Source organism: Cherax quadricarinatus, chromosome 25 (assembly GCF_038502225.1).
Source record: "Cherax quadricarinatus isolate ZL_2023a chromosome 25, ASM3850222v1, whole genome shotgun sequence".
Lineage (NCBI taxonomy): Eukaryota > Metazoa > Arthropoda > Malacostraca > Decapoda > Parastacidae > Cherax > Cherax quadricarinatus.
In genome coordinates this window covers 25,993,244-26,010,371 of record NC_091316.1, presented here as the reverse complement: position 1 = coordinate 26,010,371, position 17,128 = coordinate 25,993,244, and the positions used below count along the sequence as shown (strand labels likewise).

At 39.1% G+C, this 17,128-nt stretch overlaps 1 protein-coding gene across 3 annotated transcripts in view; it reads right to left on the bottom strand.

The window, feature by feature from the left end:
- The window catches only part of LOC128689942 (maspardin), a 157,390-nt gene that overhangs the window by 28,244 nt on the left and 112,018 nt on the right, over nt 1-17,128 (bottom strand). For 2 of the 3 annotated variants that reach the window (XM_070088670.1, XM_070088668.1), the window contains one exon: nt 2,951-3,112. The exons of the other annotated variant lie outside the window; for it this stretch is intronic. In XM_070088670.1, the coding sequence (XP_069944771.1) occupies nt 2,951-3,112 (162 nt within the window). The remainder of the gene's footprint in view (nt 1-2,950; nt 3,113-17,128) is intronic. 3 annotated transcript variants of the gene reach the window in all.

The window sequence follows — 17,128 nt, the reverse complement described above, 5'->3', positions numbered from 1 at the left end:
AAGACAAAATGAACCCATCTGAAACAAAAATTTTTTGCTCAGGCTTAACTTTGTATTCCTCAGTTTCCAGTTCCACACGACCTCTGGGAACATAACCTTCCACAAATTTGGAGGAATGACTGCACAATAAACAGGAAAAATACTTGTGTATTACAGTATATTAACTCAGAAATGTAAAATAAGACTTAACATGGAGATAGGCATATATGACTAAATGACAGGAGACAATTCCATTTGTATAATATTGTATATTACATACCGAAGAGGTATGGGGTAGGTTTAAAAATGTAGTGTTAGAGTGTTCAGCAGAAGTTTGTGGTTACAGGAAAGTGGGTGCGGGAGGGAAGAGGAGCGATTGGTGGAATGATGATGTAAAGAGAGTAGTAAGGGAGAAAAAGTTAGCATATGAGAAGTTTTTACAACGTAGAAGTGATGCAAGGAGGGAAGAGTATATGGAGAAAAAGAGAGAGGTTAAGAGAGTGGTGAAGCAATGTAAAAAGAGAGCAAATGAGAGAGTGGGTGAGATGTTGTCAACAAATTTTGTTGAAAATAAGAAAAAGTTTTGGAGTGAGATTAACAAGTTAAGGAAGCCTAGAGAACAAATGGATTTGTCAGTTGAAAATAGGAGAGGAGAGTTATTAAATGGAGAGTTAGAGGTATTGGGAAGATGGAGGGAATATTTTGAGGAATTGTTAAATGTTGATGAAGATAGGGAAGCTGTGATTTCGTGTATAGGGCAAGGAGGAATAACATCTTGTAGGAGTGAGGAAGAGCCAGTTGTGAGTGTGGGGGAAGTTCGTGAGGCAGTAGGTAAAATGAAAGGGGGTAAGGCAGCCGGGATTGATGGGATAAAGATAGAAATGTTAAAAGCAGGTGGGGATATAGTTTTGGAGTGGTTGGTGCAATTATTTAATAAATGTATGGAAGAGGGTAAGGTACCTAGGGATTGGCAGAGAGCATGCATAGTTCCTTTGTATAAAGGCAAAGAGGACAAAAGAGAGTGCAAAAATTATAGGGGGATAAGTCTGTTGAGTATACCTGGTAAAGTGTATGGTAGAGTTATTATTGAAAGAATTAAAAGTAAGACGGAGAATAGGATAGCAGATGAACAAGGAGGCTTTAGGAAAGGTAGGGGGTGTGTGGACCAGGTGTTTACAGTGAAACATATAAGTGAACAGTATTTAGATAAGGCTAAAGAGGTCTTTGTGGCATTTATGGATTTGGAAAAGGAGTATGACAGGGTGGATAGGGGGGCAGTGTGGCAGATGTTGCAGGTGTATGGTGTAGGAGGTAGGTTACTGAAAGCAGTGAAGAGTTTTTACGAGGATAGTGAGGGTCAAGTTAGAGTACATAGGAAAGAGGGAAATTATTTCCCAGTAAAAGTAGGCCTTAGACAAGGATGTGTGATGTCACCGTGGTTGTTTAATATATTTATAGATGGGGTTGTAAGAGAAGTAAATGCGAGGGTCTTGACAAGAGGCGTGGAGTTAAAAGATAAAGAATCACACAAAGTGGGAGTTGTCACAGTTGCTCTTTGCTGATGACACTGTGCTCTTGGGAGATTCTGAAGAGAAGTTGCAGAGATTGGTGGATGAATTTGGTAGGGTGTGCAAGAGAAGGAAATTAAAAGTAAATACAGGAAAGAGTAAGGTTATGAGGATAACAAAAATATTAGGTGATGAAAGGTTGGATATCAGGTTGGAGGGAGAGAGTATGGAGGAGGTGAATGTATTCAGATATTTGGGAGTGGACGTGTCAGCGGATGGGTCTATGAAGGATGAGGTGAATCATAGAATTGATGAGGAAAAAAGGGTGAGTGGTGCACTTAGGAGTCTGTGGAGACAAAGAACTTTGTCCTTGGAGGCAAAGAGGGGAATGTATGAGAGTATAGTTTTACCAACACTCTTATATGGGTGTGAAGCATGGGTGATGAATGTTGCAGCGAGGAGAAGGCTGGAGGCAGTGGAGATGTCATGTCTGAGGGCAATGTGTGGTGTGAATATAATGCAGAGAATTCGTAGTTTGGAAGTTAGGAGGAGGTGCAGGATTACCAAAACTGTTGTCCAGAGGGCTGAGGAAGGGTTGTTGAGGTGGTTCGGACATGTAGAGAGAATGGAGCGAAACAGAAAGACTTCAAGAGTGTATCAGTCTGTAGTGGAAGGAAGGCGGGGTAGGGGTCGGCCTAGGAAAGGTTGGAGGGAGGGGGTAAAGGAGGTTTTGTGTGCGAGGGGCTTGGACTTCCAGCAGGCGTGCGTGAGCGTGTTTGATAAGAGTGAATGGAGACGAATGGTTTTTAATACTTGACGTGCTGTTGGAGTGTGAGCAAAGTAACATTTATGAAGGGGTTCAGGGAAACCGGCAGGTCGGACTCGAGTCCTGGAGATGGGAAGTACAGTGGACCCCCGGTTAACGATATTTTTTCACTCCAGAAGTATGTTCAGGTGCCAGTACTGACCGAATTTGTTCCCATAAGGAATATTGTGAAGTAGATTAGTCCATTTCAGACCCCCAAACATACACGTACAAACGCACTTACATAAATACACTTACATAATTGGTCGCATTCGGAGGTGATCGTTATGCGGGGGTCCACTGTACAGTGAATGCACTCTGAAGGAGGGGTGTTAATGTTGCAGTTTAAAAACTGTAGTGTAAAGCACCCTTCTGGCAAGACAGTGATGGAGTGAATGATGGTGAAAGTTTTTCTTATTTGGGCCACCCTGCCTTGGTGGGAATCAGCCAGTGTGATAATAAATAAATAAATAATTACATTCCTGACCATTTAAATAACTGGGTGAAAAGAATTGCTATATACATTTCCAAAAAAGTATACGTACAGAAAAAGAACCCATAAAAAAAACAAAAATGTAAACATAATAAATTACAAAATATAAATAACTTCTACCAGAAAGCAATAGAACATTGAGAAGTTTTGTAAATATATTCTCACCTGAATATATATGTTAACTTCTTCTGCTCTTGCCAGAAAAGGAAAATTCCCACCTGTCTTGAGGTGTGCTAAGCGAGCTGTTGGATAGCATTTATACATCTCCTCTTTTACAGTCTGTGATAAAGCTGACTCATCAAAAACATCCAGAATTGTCACCTGAACCTATAAGTACACAACTCTTATCAGAAGTGTGAGAAGGCCTTTAATGTATGATGGTACACAAACACTATTCTCTACTATGAGAAACTCAAACACAAAAAGTTATACTTCTTTATAACATCACAAAGCATCCTTAACCCCCTGCCAGTTTGGCTTCAGGAGAAACAAAAGCACAAATGAAGCAATAATAAAAATGTTAGACCTACTATACACAGCACTGGAAAAAATGAATACCCACTTGGACCTTAAGAAAGCTTTTAAGAGAGTAGATCACAGCATCCTAGTCCTCAAGCTTGATCATTACGGTATAAGAGGTCATGCGCTTGCATTTATCAAGTCTTACCTTACTAATAGAAAGCAATATGTCTCTATCAATGACACTAGCTCCTCAACAAGACCCCTGGACACTGGTGTACCACAGGGTAGCATTCCTGGCCCCCTCCTTTTCCTTTTATACATCAACGATCTTCCAAGCATATCACAACAACTTACACCTATTCTTTTTGCTGACAACATGACTTTTGTAAATGCAGCAGCGAGGAGATAGTTGGAGGCAGTGGAGATGTCCTGTCTAAGGGCAATGTGTGGTGTAAATATTATGCAGAAAATTCGGAGTGTGGAAATTAGGAGAAGGTGTGGAGTTAATAAAAGCATTAGTCAGAGGGCAGAAGAGGGGTTGTTGAGGTGGTTTGGTCATTTAGAGAGAATGGATCAAAGTAGAATGACATGGAAAGCATATAAATCTATAGGGGAAGGAAAGAGGGGTAGGGGTCGTCCTCGAAAGGGTTGGAAAGAGGGGGTAAAGGAGGTTTTGTGGGCTTCCAGCAAGTGTGCATGAGCGTGTTAGATAGGAGTGAATGGAGACGAATGATACTTGGGACCTGACGATCTGTTGGAGTGTGAGCAGGGTAATATTTAGTGAAGGGATTCAGGGAAACCGGTTATTTTCATATAGTCGGACTTGAGTCCTGGAAATGGGAAGTACAATGCCTGCACTTTAACCCTTTGAGGGTTTTCGTCATACTAGTACGTCTTACGCGTAGGGGTTTTTGACGTACTAGTACTCATAAATTCTAGCGGCCTCAAATCTAGTGGGAGAAAGCTGGTAGGCCTTCATATGAAAGAATGGGTCTATGTGGTCAGTGTGCACAGTCTAAAAAAAATCCTGCAGCACACAGTGCATAATGAGAAAAAAAAAACTTTGACCATTTTTTTTTAATAAATCAGCGACTTTGCAGTGTATTTTCGTATGGTATTTATTGTTGTATTCTAGTTTTCTTGGTCTCATTTTATAGAATGGAAGACATACTACAGAAATTGAGATGATTTTGACTGGTTTTACAAAGAAAGGTGCCTTGAAATTGAGCTCAAAGTAGCAGAAATGTTCGATTTTTACCAAACTTCAAAAGTAAACAAATCGTGCCAAGCGTGCAATACACGTCAACTGGTGAGTCTAATATTCTTTCACAAGTGCACCAATAATATTTATACCATTTTTTACACTAATGCAGTAGTCTGCATAACAGTAAATCTTATATTTTTTGTGAAAATAAAAATTCAAAGTGGAAAGCAAAAGAATATAAGAGGGGCCTTGAGATATGACTAATGACTAGAGGAAATGTCATTTTAGTGCCAGGAATGTCTTTCTTGTTTATTCTGGACCCTATTCGGAAATTGGCATCTTTTGAAATTTGTGTGAAATTGGCAAAATTGCTAAATTCTGACCACTGTACTGGATAGTAGAATTTCATGAGTGGTTTCTTGCACCCATTCGATAGAAAAAATGGAGTTCTATCGAAATATTCATGTTTTTTGTCGACTAGTACAGTGAAATTGGCCGAAAATGGGGCTCAAAGTGGGCAAAATCGCCGATGCGTAAACATCGCCGAGACCGCTAACTTTGCGAGAGCATAATTCCGTAAGTTTTCTATCAAATTTCAAACTTTTGGTGTCTTTATGATCAGGAAAAGATTCTCTATCTTTTCATAAGAGAAAATAATTTTTTTTTTTTTTAAATTTGGCCGACCCTGAGAACGAGTTTCGGAGAGGGCCTGTCGACCCTCAAAGGGTTAAAGGAGGGGTTTGGGATATTGGCAGTTTGGAGGGATATGTTGTGTATCTTTATACATATATGCTTCTAAGCTGTTGCATTCTGAGCACCTCTGCAAAAGCAGTGATAATGTGTGAGTGTGGTGAAAGTGTTGAATGATGATGAAAGTATTTTCTTTTTGGGGATTTTCTTTCTTTTTTTTGGGTCACCCTGCCTCGGTGGGAGACGACCGACTTGTTGAAAAAAAAAAAAAAAAAAAATGATTTTTGTCATCTCCCACCAAAATCTAACCTCACTCAACACTATTGTTAATGAAGAACTCGCAAAAAAAGCAACATGGTTGACTGCCAATAAACTTACACTTAACATTGACAAAACCTTTTACATTATGTTTGGGAATAGAGCAAGTGAGGATCAACAAAACATTATGCTTAACAACACCCTTATTGCTAAACATAATGAGGGAAAATTCCTGGATCTGCACCTTGATAGCAACCTTAAATTCAACACTCATATCCAACACATAACAAAAAAACTTTCTAAAATAGTTGGCATTCTCTCAAAGATACATTATCACTAACAGCACTACTTACACTATACTATTCATTGATCTACCCATACCTCACCTATGCTATTTGTGTCTGGGGTTCCACAATGAAAAACCACCCAAAATCAATAGCAACATAACAAAAAGCCACAGTGCGAATGATTACACACTCCACTGCTAGACAACACCCCCTCCCCCCTACTCTTCAAAGACTTAAACCTACTCACTATACAAAACATTCACTCATACTATTGTGCAACCTACATTTAGAGAACAATCAATTCTAACATAAATCCCTACCTGAAATGCTTTCTTGACAGTTGCAATAGGACTCAGACACAACACTAGGCACAAAAACATCTAAGACATTCCCTGTGTAAGGCTAAATCTTTTCAAAAACCCATTATACATAAAAGGGCCCACAATCTTGAACTCTGCCAGAAATCTCCAGAACCACTGGTTCAGCTAGCATTTTTAAAACCACAGTTAAAAAACACCTGATCCCCTTAACCTATTCCAGCCCATCATAAATATATGTAAAAACTATGCAAAGATTTGCTCAATATCATGAACAGAGGTAAAACTTTTTCATCAATATAATAAATATATACTTGCTCTCAATATCTGTATTCATCTCAAATGTTAATCATGCCATAGTATCTGCCTAAGGTTAATAATAAAAAAAGTACATCTTCTCTACAAGACTTATTAAAGCCATATAGCATTACTTAATAGAATACTCAAAGTCTCGTGTATTCATTGTAACTCATCTAATGACCACATGTACTGTTATTGCCTTATTAATCTTAAGTTAATATAAAGTTTGCCCAAAATGCTCTACATATAAAGGAGCTTTTGGCACGTACACCCAATTATACTACTTTGTACATACATGTATCATGTCAAAATGGAAAACTGACAAAATTATGCTCTCGCGAATTTTGATATGTCAGCGATATTTATGCATTATCGATTTTGCCAACTTTGACTCCCATTGTAAGCCAATTACATTATTCAAGTCGACCGAATTCTTAGCCATTTCACTAGTATTACTTCTATCGATTGAGCACAAGAAATTGCTAAGTCAACTGTTTCAACTACAAAATAAAGTGATTGGAAACTGGTAATTTGGCCAATTTCATGCAAAGTTCAAGTATTCCATTTTCAAAATAGGGTCCAGAATAAACAATGCATGCATTCCTGGCACTAAACTAACATTTCCTCTGTTCATCAGTTATGTCTTCAGGCTTTATATGGTAGTAGGTTGGTAGACAGCAACCACCCAGGGAAGTACTACCGTCCTGCCAGATGACTGTGAAACAAAAACCTGTAACTGTTTTGCATGATGGTAGGATTGCTGGTTTCTTTTTCTGTCTCATAAACACGCTAAGATAACAGGGATATCTTGCTACTCCTACTTACACTTTGGTCACACTTCACAGACACGCACATGCATATATATATATACATACATCTAGGTTTTTCTCCTTTTTCTAAATAGCTCTTGTTCTTTTTTATTTCTTCTATTGTCCATGGGGAAGTGGAAAAGAATCTTTCCTCCGTAAGCCATGCGTGTCGTATGAGGCGACTAAAATGCCGGGAGCAATGGGCTAGTAACCCCTTCTCCTGTATACAATTACTAAAAAAGAGAAGAAGAAAAACTTTATAAAACTGGGTTGCTTAAATGTGCGTGGATGTAGTGCGGATGACAAGAAACAGATGATTGCTGATGTTATGAATGAAAAGAAGTTGGATGTCCTGGCCCTAAGCGAAACAAAGCTGAAGGGGGTAGGAGAGTTTCAGTGGGGGGAAATAAATGGGATTAAATCTGGAGTATCTGAGAGAGTTAGAGCAAAGGAAGGGGTAGCAGTAATGTTAAATGATCAGTTATGGAAGGAGAAAAGAGAATATGAATGTGTAAATTCAAGAATTATGTGGATTAAAGTAAAGGTTGGATGCGAGAAGTGGGTCATAATAAGCGTGTATGCACCTGGAGAAGAGAGGAATGCAGAGGAGAGAGAGAGATTTTGGGAGATGTTAAGTGAATGTATAGGAGCCTTTGAACCAAGTGAGAGAGTAATTGTGGTAGGGGACTTGAATGCTAAAGTAGGAGAAACTTTTAGAGAGGGTGTGGTAGGTAAGTTTGGGGTGCCAGGTGTAAATGATAATGGGAGCCCTTTGATTGAACTTTGTATAGAAAGGGGTTTAGTTATAGGTAATACATATTTTAAGAAAAAGAGGATAAATAAGTATACACGATATGATGTAGGGCGAAATGACAGTAGTTTGTTGGATTATGTATTGGTAGATAAAAGACTGTTGAGTAGACTTCAGGATGTACATGTTTATAGAGGGGCCACAGATATATCAGATCACTTTCTAGTTGTAGCTACACTGAGAGTAAAAGGTAGATGGGATACAAGGAGAATAGAAGCATCAGGGAAGAGAGAGGTGAAGGTTTATAAACTAAAAGAGGAGGCAGTTAGGGTAAGATATAAACAGCTATTGGAGGATAGATGGGCTAATGAGAGCATAGGCAATGGGGTCGAAGAGGTATGGGGTAGGTTTAAAAATGTAGTGTTAGAGTGTTCAGCAGAAGTTTGTGGTTACAGGAAAGTGGGTGCAGGAGGGAAGAGGAGCGATTGGTGGAATGATGATGTAAAGAGAGTAGTAAGGGAGAAAAAGTTAGCATATGAGAAGTTTTTACAAAGTAGAAGTGATGCAAGGAGGGAAGAGTATATGGAGAAAAAGAGAGAAGTTAAGAGAGTGGTGAAGCAATGTAAAAAGAGAGCAAATGAGAGAGTGGGTGAGATGTTATCAACAAATTTTGTTGAAAATAAGAAAAAGTTTTGGAGTGAGATTAACAAGTTAAGAAAGCCTAGAGAAAAAATGGATTTGTCAGTTAAAAATAGGAGAGGAGAGTTATTAAATGGAGAATTAGAGGTATTGGGAAGATGGAGGGAATATTTTGAGGAATTGTTAAATGTTGATGAAGATAGGGAAGCTGTGATTTCGTGTATAGGGCAAGGAGGAATAACATCTTGTAGGAGTGAGGAAGAGCCAGTTGTGAGTGTGGGGGAAGTTCGTGAGGCAGTAGGTAAAATGAAAGGGGGTAAGGCAGCCGGGATTGATGGGATAAAGATAGAAATGTTAAAAGCAGGTGGGGATATAGTTTTGGAGTGGTTGGTGCAATTATTTAATAAATGTATGGAAGAGGGTAAGGTACCTAGGGATTGGCAGAGAGCATGCATAGTTCCTTTGTATAAAGGCAAAGGGGATAAAAGAGAGTGCAAAAATTATAGGGGGATAAGTCTGTTGAGTGTACCTGGTAAAGTGTATGGTAGAGTTATAATTGAAAGAATTAAGAGTAAGACGGAGAATAGGATAGCAGATGAACAAGGAGGCTTTAGGAAAGGTAGGGGGTGTGTGGACCAGGTGTTTACAGTGAAACATATAAGTGAACAGTATTTAGATAAGGCTAAAGAGGTCTTTGTGGCATTTATGGATTTGGAAAAGGCGTATGACAGGGTGGATAGGGGGGCAATGTGGCAGATGTTGCAAGTGTATGGTGTAGGAGGTAGGTTACTGAAAGCAGTGAAGAGTTTTTACGAGGATAGTGAGGCTCAAGTTAGAGTATGTAGGAAAGAGGGAAATTTTTTCCCAGTAAAAGTAGGCCTTAGACAAGGATGTGTGATGTCACCGTGGTTGTTTAATATATTTATAGATGGGGTTGTAAGAGAAGTAAATGCGAGGGTCTTGGCAAGAGGCGTGGAGTTAAAAGATAAAGAATCACACACAAAGTGGGAGTTGTCACAGCTGCTCTTTGCTGATGACACTGTGCTCTTGGGAGATTCTGAAGAGAAGTTGCAGAGATTGGTGGATGAATTTGGTAGGGTGTGCAAAAGAAGAAAATTAAAGGTGAATACAGGAAAGAGTAAGGTTATGAGGATAACAAAAACATTAGGTGATGAAAGATTGAATATCAGATTGGAGGGAGAGAGTATGGAGGAGGTGAACGTATTCAGATATTTGGGAGTGGACGTGTCAGCGGATGGGTCTATGAAAGATGAGGTGAATCATAGAATTGATGAGGGAAAAAGAGTGAGTGGTGCACTTAGGAGTCTGTGGAGACAAAGAACTTTGTCCTTGGAGGCAAAGAGGGGAATGTATGAGAGTATAGTTTTACCAACGCTCTTATATGGGTGTGAAGCGTGGGTGATGAATGTTGCAGCGAGGAGAAGGCTGGAGGCAGTGGAGATGTCATGTCTGAGGGCAATGTGTGGTGTGAATATAATGCAGAGAATTCGTAGTTTGGAAGTTAGGAGGAGGTGCGGGATTACCAAAACTGTTGTCCAGAGGGCTGAGGAAGGGTTGTTGAGGTGGTTCGGACATGTAGAGAGAATGGAGCGAAACAGAATGACTTCAAGAGTGTATCAGTCTGTAGTGGAAGGAAGGCGGGGTAGGGGTCGGCCTAGGAAGGGTTGGAGGGAGGGGGTAAAGGAGGTTTTGTGTGCAAGGGGCTTGGACTTCCAGCAGGCATGCGTGAGCGTGTTTGATAGGAGTGAATGGAGACAAATGGTTTTTAATACTTGACGTGCTGTTGGAGTGTGAGCAAAGTAACATTTATGAAGGGATTCAGGGAAACCGGCAGGCCGGACTTGAGTCCTGGAGATGGGAAGTACAGTGCCTGCACTCTGAAGGAGGGGTGTTAATGTTGCAGTTTAAAAACTGTAGTGTAAAGCACCCTTCTGGCAAGACAGTGATGGAGTGAATGATGGTGAAAGTTTTTCTTTTTCGGGCCACCCTGCCTTGGTGGGAATCGGCCGGTGTGATAATAAAAAAAAAAAAAAATAACAAAAAAACTTTCTAAAATAGTTGGCATTCTCTCAAAGATACATTATCACTAACAGCACTACTTACACTATACTATTCATTGATCTACCCATACCTCACCTATGCTATTTGTGTCTGGGGTTCCACAATGAAAAACCACCCAAAATCAATAGCAACATAACAAAAAGCCACAGTGCGAATGATTACACACTCCACTGCTAGACAACACCCCCTCCCCCCTACTCTTCAAAGACTTAAACCTACTCACTATACAAAACATTCACTCATACTATTGTGCAACCTACATTTAGAGAACAATCAATTCTAACATAAATCCCTACCTGAAATGCTTTCTTGACAGTTGCAATAGGACTCAGACACAACACTAGGCACAAAAACATCTAAGACATTCCCTGTGTAAGGCTAAATCTTTTCAAAAACCCATTATACATAAAAGGGCCCACAATCTTGAACTCTGCCAGAAATCTCCAGAACCACTGGTTCAGCTAGCATTTTTAAAACCACAGTTAAAAAACACCTGATCCCCTTAACCTATTCCAGCCCATCATAAATATATGTAAAAACTATGCAAAGATTTGCTCAATATCATGAACAGAGGTAAAACTTTTTCATCAATATAATAAATATATACTTGCTCTCAATATCTGTATTCATCTCAAATGTTAATCATGCCATAGTATCTGCCTAAGGTTAATAATAAAAAAAGTACATCTTCTCTACAAGACTTATTAAAGCCATATAGCATTACTTAATAGAATACTCAAAGTCTCGTGTATTCATTGTAACTCATCTAATGACCACATGTACTGTTATTGCCTTATTAATCTTAAGTTAATATAAAGTTTGCCCAAAATGCTCTACATATAAAGGAGCTTTTGGCACGTACACCCAATTATACTACTTTGTACATACATGTATCATGTCAAAATGGAAAACTGACAAAATTATGCTCTCGCGAATTTTGATATGTCAGCGATATTTATGCATTATCGATTTTGCCAACTTTGACTCCCATTGTAGGCCAATTACATTATTCAAGTCGACCGAATTCTTAGCCATTTCACTAGTATTACTTCTATCGATTGAGCACAAGAAATTGCTAAGTCAACTGTTTCAACTACAAAATAAAGTGATTGGAAACTGGTAATTTGGCCAATTTCATGCAAAGTTCAAGTATTCCATTTTCAAAATAGGGTCCAGAATAAACAATGCATGCATTCCTGGCACTAAACTAACATTTCCTCTGTTCATCAGTTATGTCTTCAGGCTTTATATGGTAGTAGGTTGGTAGACAGCAACCACCCAGGGAAGTACTACCGTCCTGCCAGATGACTGTGAAACAAAAACCTGTAACTGTTTTGCATGATGGTAGGATTGCTGGTTTCTTTTTCTGTCTCATAAACACGCTAAGATAACAGGGATATCTTGCTACTCCTACTTACACTTTGGTCACACTTCACAGACACGCACATGCATATATATATATACATACATCTAGGTTTTTCTCCTTTTTCTAAATAGCTCTTGTTCTTTTTTATTTCTTCTATTGTCCATAGGGAAGTGGAAAAGAATCTTTCCTCCGTAAGCCATGCGTGTCGTATGAGGCGACTAAAATGCCGGGAGCAATGGGCTAGTAACCCCTTCTCCTGTATACAATTACTAAAAAAGAGAAGAAGAAAAACTTTATAAAACTGGGTTGCTTAAATGTGCGTGGATGTAGTGCGGATGACAAGAAACAGATGATTGCTGATGTTATGAATGAAAAGAAGTTGGATGTCCTGGCCCTAAGCGAAACAAAGCTGAAGGGGGTAGGAGAGTTTCAGTGGGGGGAAATAAATGGGATTAAATCTGGAGTATCTGAGAGAGTTAGAGCAAAGGAAGGGGTAGCAGTAATGTTAAATGATCAGTTATGGAAGGAGAAAAGAGAATATGAATGTGTAAATTCAAGAATTATGTGGATTAAAGTAAAGGTTGGATGCGAGAAGTGGGTCATAATAAGCGTGTATGCACCTGGAGAAGAGAGGAATGCAGAGGAGAGAGAGAGATTTTGGGAGATGTTAAGTGAATGTATAGGAGCCTTTGAACCAAGTGAGAGAGTAATTGTGGTAGGGGACTTGAATGCTAAAGTAGGAGAAACTTTTAGAGAGGGTGTGGTAGGTAAGTTTGGGGTGCCAGGTGTAAATGATAATGGGAGCCCTTTGATTGAACTTTGTATAGAAAGGGGTTTAGTTATAGGTAATACATATTTTAAGAAAAAGAGGATAAATAAGTATACACGATATGATGTAGGGCGAAATGACAGTAGTTTGTTGGATTATGTATTGGTAGATAAAAGACTGTTGAGTAGACTTCAGGATGTACATGTTTATAGAGGGGCCACAGATATATCAGATCACTTTCTAGTTGTAGCTACACTGAGAGTAAAAGGTAGATGGGATACAAGGAGAATAGAAGCATCAGGGAAGAGAGAGGTGAAGGTTTATAAACTAAAAGAGGAGGCAGTTAGGGTAAGATATAAACAGCTATTGGAGGATAGATGGGCTAATGAGAGCATAGGCAATGGGGTCGAAGAGGTATGGGGTAGGTTTAAAAATGTAGTGTTAGAGTGTTCAGCAGAAGTTTGTGGTTACAGGAAAGTGGGTGCAGGAGGGAAGAGGAGCGATTGGTGGAATGATGATGTAAAGAGAGTAGTAAGGGAGAAAAAGTTAGCATATGAGAAGTTTTTACAAAGTAGAAGTGATGCAAGGAGGGAAGAGTATATGGAGAAAAAGAGAGAAGTTAAGAGAGTGGTGAAGCAATGTAAAAAGAGAGCAAATGAGAGAGTGGGTGAGATGTTATCAACAAATTTTGTTGAAAATAAGAAAAAGTTTTGGAGTGAGATTAACAAGTTAAGAAAGCCTAGAGAACAAATGGATTTGTCAGTTAAAAATAGGAGAGGAGAGTTATTAAATGGAGAATTAGAGGTATTGGGAAGATGGAGGGAATATTTTGAGGAATTGTTAAATGTTGATGAAGATAGGGAAGCTGTGATTTCGTGTATAGGGCAAGGAGGAATAACATCTTGTAGGAGTGAGGAAGAGCCAGTTGTGAGTGTGGGGGAAGTTCGTGAGGCAGTAGGTAAAATGAAAGGGGGTAAGGCAGCCGGGATTGATGGGATAAAGATAGAAATGTTAAAAGCAGGTGGGGATATAGTTTTGGAGTGGTTGGTGCAATTATTTAATAAATGTATGGAAGAGGGTAAGGTACCTAGGGATTGGCAGAGAGCATGCATAGTTCCTTTGTATAAAGGCAAAGGGGATAAAAGAGAGTGCAAAAATTATAGGGGGATAAGTCTGTTGAGTGTACCTGGTAAAGTGTATGGTAGAGTTATAATTGAAAGAATTAAGAGTAAGACGGAGAATAGGATAGCAGATGAACAAGGAGGCTTTAGGAAAGGTAGGGGGTGTGTGGACCAGGTGTTTACAGTGAAACATATAAGTGAACAGTATTTAGATAAGGCTAAAGAGGTCTTTGTGGCATTTATGGATTTGGAAAAGGCGTATGACAGGGTGGATAGGGGGGCAATGTGGCAGATGTTGCAAGTGTATGGTGTAGGAGGTAGGTTACTGAAAGCAGTGAAGAGTTTTTACGAGGATAGTGAGGCTCAAGTTAGAGTATGTAGGAAAGAGGGAAATTTTTTCCCAGTAAAAGTAGGCCTTAGACAAGGATGTGTGATGTCACCGTGGTTGTTTAATATATTTATAGATGGGGTTGTAAGAGAAGTAAATGCGAGGGTCTTGGCAAGAGGCGTGGAGTTAAAAGATAAAGAATCACACACAAAGTGGGAGTTGTCACAGCTGCTCTTTGCTGATGACACTGTGCTCTTGGGAGATTCTGAAGAGAAGTTGCAGAGATTGGTGGATGAATTTGGTAGGGTGTGCAAAAGAAGAAAATTAAAGGTGAATACAGGAAAGAGTAAGGTTATGAGGATAACAAAAACATTAGGTGATGAAAGATTGAATATCAGATTGGAGGGAGAGAGTATGGAGGAGGTGAACGTATTCAGATATTTGGGAGTGGACGTGTCAGCGGATGGGTCTATGAAAGATGAGGTGAATCATAGAATTGATGAGGGAAAAAGAGTGAGTGGTGCACTTAGGAGTCTGTGGAGACAAAGAACTTTGTCCTTGGAGGCAAAGAGGGGAATGTATGAGAGTATAGTTTTACCAACGCTCTTATATGGGTGTGAAGCGTGGGTGATGAATGTTGCAGCGAGGAGAAGGCTGGAGGCAGTGGAGATGTCATGTCTGAGGGCAATGTGTGGTGTGAATATAATGCAGAGAATTCGTAGTTTGGAAGTTAGGAGGAGGTGCGGGATTACCAAAACTGTTGTCCAGAGGGCTGAGGAAGGGTTGTTGAGGTGGTTCGGACATGTAGAGAGAATGGAGCGAAACAGAATGACTTCAAGAGTGTATCAGTCTGTAGTGGAAGGAAGGCGGGGTAGGGGTCGGCCTAGGAAGGGTTGGAGGGAGGGGGTAAAGGAGGTTTTGTGTGCGAGGGGCTTGGACTTCCAGCAGGCATGCGTGAGCGTGTTTGATAGGAGTGAATGGAGACAAATGGTTTTTAATACTTGACGTGCTGTTGGAGTGTGAGCAAAGTAACATTTATGAAGGGATTCAGGGAAACCGGCAGGCCGGACTTGAGTCCTGGAGATGGGAAGTACAGTGCCTGCACTCTGAAGGAGGGGTGTTAATGTTGCAGTTTAAAAACTGTAGTGTAAAGCACCCTTCTGGCAAGACAGTGATGGAGTGAATGATGGTGAAAGTTTTTCTTTTTCGGGCCACCCTGCCTTGGTGGGAATCGGCCGGTGTGATAATAAAAAAAAAAAAAAATAACAAAAAAACTTTCTAAAATAGTTGGCATTCTCTCAAAGATACATTATCACTAACAGCACTACTTACACTATACTATTCATTGATCTACCCATACCTCACCTATGCTATTTGTGTCTGGGGTTCCACAATGAAAAACCACCCAAAATCAATAGCAACATAACAAAAAGCCACAGTGCGAATGATTACACACTCCACTGCTAGACAACACCCCCTCCCCCCTACTCTTCAAAGACTTAAACCTACTCACTATACAAAACATTCACTCATACTATTGTGCAACCTACATTTAGAGAACAATCAATTCTAACATAAATCCCTACCTGAAATGCTTTCTTGACAGTTGCAATAGGACTCAGACACAACACTAGGCACAAAAACATCTAAGACATTCCCTGTGTAAGGCTAAATCTTTTCAAAAACCCATTATACATAAAAGGGCCCACAATCTTGAACTCTGCCAGAAATCTCCAGAACCACTGGTTCAGCTAGCATTTTTAAAACCACAGTTAAAAAACACCTGATCCCCTTAACCTATTCCAGCCCATCATAAATATATGTAAAAACTATGCAAAGATTTGCTCAATATCATGAACAGAGGTAAAACTTTTTCATCAATATAATAAATATATACTTGCTCTCAATATCTGTATTCATCTCAAATGTTAATCATGCCATAGTATCTGCCTAAGGTTAATAATAAAAAAAGTACATCTTCTCTACAAGACTTATTAAAGCCATATAGCATTACTTAATAGAATACTCAAAGTCTCGTGTATTCATTGTAACTCATCTAATGACCACATGTACTGTTATTGCCTTATTAATCTTAAGTTAATATAAAGTTTGCCCAAAATGCTCTACATATAAAGGAGCTTTTGGCACGTACACCCAATTATACTACTTTGTACATACATGTATCATGTCAAAATGGAAAACTGACAAAATTATGCTCTCGCGAATTTTGATATGTCAGCGATATTTATGCATTATCGATTTTGCCAACTTTGACTCCCATTGTAGGCCAATTACATTATTCAAGTCGACCGAATTCTTAGCCATTTCACTAGTATTACTTCTATCGATTGAGCACAAGAAATTGCTAAGTCAACTGTTTCAACTACAAAATAAAGTGATTGGAAACTGGTAATTTGGCCAATTTCATGCAAAGTTCAAGTATTCCATTTTCAAAATAGGGTCCAGAATAAACAATGCATGCATTCCTGGCACTAAACTAACATTTCCTCTGTTCATCAGTTATGTCTTCAGGCTTTATAAATGAATTCCATTTTGATTTTTTATTCACAATGAATTTTTATTCAAACCAAAAAATAGAAGATTTACTGTTATGCAATATTGTAATAATTGTATAAATAATATCACCACATCTGTGAACATATATTAGACAAACCAGCTGGCATGTATTAGACATGTGAGGTCATTTGTTTACTCTTGAACATCGGCAAAAATTTAACATTACCGCTATTTTGAACTCCGTTTCAAGCCATTTCCAGTACTAAAACCAATAAAAATCATCTCTATTTCTGTAATATATCTTCCAGTCTATCAAATGAGACCAAGAAATTGCAAATACATGTACAAGTATAAAATACATACGAAAAAGCACTACAAAGTCGCTGTTTTAATAAAAAAATTACTGTCAGTTTTTTTCTCTCATTATGTACTGTGTGCTGCAG